Below are 4,767 nucleotides of genomic sequence, written 5' to 3'. Positions count from 1 at the left end.
TACACAGACATAGTTCAGGGAGAAAAAAATGAAAGAAGAGGTAATGGAACAAGTTATTTCATTTGTAAGAGCCTATCAGGTTCATTATGATGTGATTATTGTTTTTGAATGGTAACTCAGAAAGGTTTTTCAAAACATTAATGTTATTAGTCACAGCCTAAACCAATATAACATTCATTAGTCATAAATGTCAGTATTTATTAAAAAGTCCCCAAAAACATTTCCTTATTTAATATCTATCACATTGATTTTTCATGCATTTTAAATATACGTGAGAAACAGTACAGAGTGTTATAATCGAAGAAAGCTGAAATTTCAGTGGCAGGGGGGGACTTCCTTTGAGTTAATCAAAACTCCGCACAAAACAGTGCCTTTCTTATAATTCTGTGTTATGCCACAGAGATACTGCATTTGTAAAAAATCAAGACAATATGTTCCAAGAAAATTCATTAACATATGTTCCTCATAAAAAGAATGTGCATTTACAGACACACAAAAGCAACACTCTTAGCTCGCCCAGTCCCTACTTGACTTTAATGTTACAGCTTCTGCTTCCTCCATGTAAATTTCAAATTTACTGGAAGCAGCTGATTTCTGTAATCATATCACGATGGCAATCTCTGGGAGAGATAAGAAATAATGCTTCCCAAAATTCCACCTGGCCATTCTCACATACAGGTAGTCCTCAAGTTATTACCACAGTTGTCCAAAATTTCCATTGCTAAGTGACAATTTGTTAAGGGAGTTTTTGCCCCATTTTATGACCTTTCTTGCTACAGTTGTTAAGTGAGTCCCTGCATGTGTTAAAGTAGTAACAGGGTTGTTAAGACTTCCCCATTGACTTTGCTTGTCAGAAGGTTGGAAAAGATGAATATATGACGCCAGGACACTGCAACTGTCATAAATATGAGTCAGTTGCCAAGCATCTGATTTCTAATCAGGTGACCCTGAGGATGCTGCAACTTTAGTTCACAACATGTGTGAAAAATGGTGATGAGTCACTTTTTTCAGTGCTATTGTAACTTTGAATGGTCACTAAATGAATTGCTGTAAGTCAAGGACTACCTGTATAGAGTTCTTCCAAATATAAAAGATGAGCAAAAATAATGTATGTATGTATGTATGTATGTATGTATGTATGTATGTATGTATGTATGTATTATTCGCGTAAGATTGGAAGTATCTAGGCAACATTTCGATGAAGTCTCATTCATCATCTTCAGGCTTGTGTCTTCAGCTCTGTGCTTCTCAGAGTGATGTGAGCTTGCAGCTGCTTCTTCCTTTTGACTGCTAGTGAGGTGTGACTTGATTGGGTGGGGGCTTGGCTGTGTTCTGATTGGGTGGGGTGTGTTCTCATTGGTTGGGGGTTTGACAGTCAAAAGGAAGAAGCAGCTGCAAGCTCACATCACTCTGAGAAGCACAGAGCTGAAGACACAAGCCTGAAGATGATGAATGAGACTTCATCAAACGTTGCCTAGGTACTTCCAATCTTACGCGGGAGAAAACCCGAATATAGAATACAAGACTTCTATCTTTGATTTGATATTTTCATGCATGATTTTATAAACATGAATCATTTTGAATGAGCTTTACCTTCTTGAGTGATAAACCAGCATAGTAAAGATTGAGCAAGATTAGACTTCTCAACCAGGCTAATTAGAATGTAGCAAAATAATTTTCATAGTTCTAACATTGTTTGTGTTGTATTTTATTAATCTTTAATCTAAAATATTCAAACTATATAATTACAACCCAAATATACAAAATTTCCTTCCTTGGAAGCACATGTATCAGAATAAAAAAATAAAATAATTCTACTGAATTCGTGTAATCTATTATTATGAACACCCAAAATTATTGATCACTGTCCTTTATTCATTTTATCTGAATGCATTTTTAATTAAAACTTTATCTGCAAACACAGTATCATAAACTGATGCTGAGTAACAGTGTGATATGCTACAGCAAAAAGGTATGCATAATAATTAGGCACCCAGGGATGGTTTTTTTTTTAACTCCAAAATCTCAAAGCACATTTTCAGCATAAATCTATAAGTAACGCCACAATTAAAAGAAAAAGAAAAATAAACTACCTAAGAAAAGCAATTGTTTGGATAGGCTGTCTTTGCAGGAGATTATGAAGTACTCTGCAAAACTAAGCCCTGATTAAACATCTAATTGGTTTGAACAATACTGGCCTGAAAAGCTAAACGCCTCTAGCATTTAATTACAAATGACCAAAGATTTTATAGATCTGTGCGAATAAACATGTTCAGTAAATTGAAAAGAAAATTCACCAAAGTGCTACCACACCCAACAGAGGAAAATGTGGACCAGAACTCACCAGAACCATCATCGCAACCTTCTCCGGTAGGTTTCCATAACTGATTGCATTTTTTGACATTATATTTGTTGCTGGAGAAGACTTCTACTAGATATTATCATCCACATATTTTTACAAATGTTTGAATTAGAATACAACTTTAGTTGAGCTTATTTTATAGCACTTACTCAGAAATAAATTCCCATGAACTGACTGTTTGAAGATCTTTAAGACCAGATATAGTCTTGGTTGACATTATACTGGTTATTGTTATAGTAGCTGTTGTTATCTATGTAGCTATCTGCCTCCAAATGTTGATTTCTAAGAAAATTCAACTCCTTATGATTCTTCCTAATAACATAGATTTCTTTGTAATAATAGAATGTAACAAAATTGCCTCTTCTATGTAGTTATGAGAATCCTGACAAATCTTACCATACTGTTGTTGAAAAGAGATTTGGCATTACTTAGCTACATCATTTGGGTACAATATGTTTGGATGGGGTTACAGCATAAGCCATCCTGTAGTGTGGCTAGTTTCCCTTAGGCAGTTAGTGTTTTTTATTTTTAATGTGTACTTGGAATATCAATTAATATTTTAATATTATCAAACATTTATTAACCTTTTAGAACACCAGAATGTAGGAAATGGAAAATCATTGGTAGTATGATCTGTAATCTGCATGCTAGATTGGTTCTAAATATCTTGGCATTAGCATTTAACAAGGAAATCAAGTAAGAGCTTTCATAAACAATAGCATATTTAAAGTCACTAATGTAAACCTAAAAAAAGGGGGGGGAGACTATTAAAAATCACCATTATAAGCCTCTAAAGGTACTAAAGGCAAAGAAATCAATGCTGTATAATAGCATTCAATGGATAACCATCACAATCAGAAGCTCTTCCTGCTGCAAGATCCAATCTGGGTCAGTCACTGGGACCAGAGATTTAGTCTTCCGAGCTTTTGGACTCATGCTGAAGCCCCTCCTCAGGGAACCTCTCTCTAGCAGAACATTAAAGAGAATCTCTAGCTCTTCCTGTGTTTGTAGATAGGTTGGAATCAATTATTCCTTAGTGAGATAAAGATACAGCCAAGTAGACAGATTGGTTGAGGGGATTGTTTTTGTTAGTTATATTTGACTCAGTATTATACAATTAAGTATGATCTTGATGATGTTGATGTGGTAAATAAGGCATGTGCTTTGCCCAGAACATATTATAAATAATTTTAGTATTAATATTAGAAATATTATTTTGTTTCAAATGGGATGCCAGTAATTTATCAGCTGTTTAACCTTGCTCCTAATGTCTAATTCAGTGAATATTTTGTATTGAATTCAATAGAGGAAGCTAATTTCCTTTTTAGAACTCATAAAAGCTTTAGTTACTGAGGAAAAAGCAATTACTGCAATGGCATTTGAATTTGTCTTAAACATCTGAAGGACTGTCAAGATCTGAAGCTGACAGTGCTGTTTCATAGATTTATAATGCAAAGTTTAAACACTTCTTTTAATAGCTTTCCTTATTGTTGCTTTAAAGGAATCTTTACATTAATTTAAAGGATTATTCAAAGACTTATAAACTTATTAAGAAGCTAAAGAGTAGTGTTTGCGTCCTTTGAAATAACAATCAAGACTATTTGGATTGCTGTACAGTAAATCTGACAGACCAACTATACAAACCAAAGGAACCATAAAACAACATGATTAACTGTACTACTAGGACTTAACAAAAGAAAAAGTTAGCTCTGAGCCATTCCTCTTAATCGCTTCCTTGTGAGCAAAAGAAACTCTGCTTTTGTTGGTTAAAGTCATTTAATTAAGGCTGTGATCCCAAACAGGCTTTATGCAAAGCATAACTTTATTGGAAGAAGAGAGCATATTTCCCAATAAATGTGTTTATCATCAGTATGTAAAAGTATGGAAAGCATTTGATGGTCAAATGTGAGATAAAACTGATTGCCAAACTCAATTAAAAATTACCCTGATATTAGTTTAACCCTAGGCCTTAATAAATCCTACCCCAATCCTAACTTTACCCTAATCCTTACTCCAGCACTTATTACCAACTGTAACAAACACCTAAGATGGTTAAATTTAACATAAAGGTTACAATAGTTTTTGATTATATACAGTATTATTTTTAACCATACAATTAGATTTAAACCATCAAAACTCACTCATTAATTACATTACATTACATTACAAATTCATTACATTAAACATTATAACAAACCTCAATAAAGCTGACCCTTTACCCATTAATAACATCAACTTTAATAAAAAGTATTTACCTTCTATCATTAATAATGGTGATACGTGTGATGGAGATATAATATGTGTTCATTAAGAACTGCCATTGGTGATTAATGGTACATAATCAATCAGTCAAGTTACACTAAACAATAATATAAACCTAAGTCTACCACTACTATGACAATAAA

General features: G+C 33.5%; 1 protein-coding gene across 1 annotated transcript in view; it reads left to right on the top strand.

Moving 5' to 3' along the window:
* Positions 1-2,187: 2,187 nt before the first annotated feature.
* The window catches only part of CNGB3 (cyclic nucleotide gated channel subunit beta 3), an 81,115-nt gene continuing 78,535 nt past the window's right edge, over positions 2,188-4,767 (top strand). The window contains exon 1 of the mRNA XM_087961975.1: positions 2,188-2,370. Within this exon, the coding sequence (XP_087818101.1) occupies positions 2,269-2,370 (102 nt within the window). The 5' untranslated portion in view covers positions 2,188-2,268. The remainder of the gene's footprint in view (positions 2,371-4,767) is intronic.

The sequence above is a fragment of the Notechis scutatus genome, chromosome 3, assembly GCF_049901735.1.
Source record: "Notechis scutatus isolate UNSWTSFEM ecotype Mainland chromosome 3, rNotScu1.2, whole genome shotgun sequence".
In the NCBI taxonomy this organism is placed as follows: domain Eukaryota; kingdom Metazoa; phylum Chordata; class Lepidosauria; order Squamata; family Elapidae; genus Notechis; species Notechis scutatus.
Note: the sequence above shows the minus strand (reverse complement) of the source record. Positions and strands in the feature narration are given on the sequence as shown.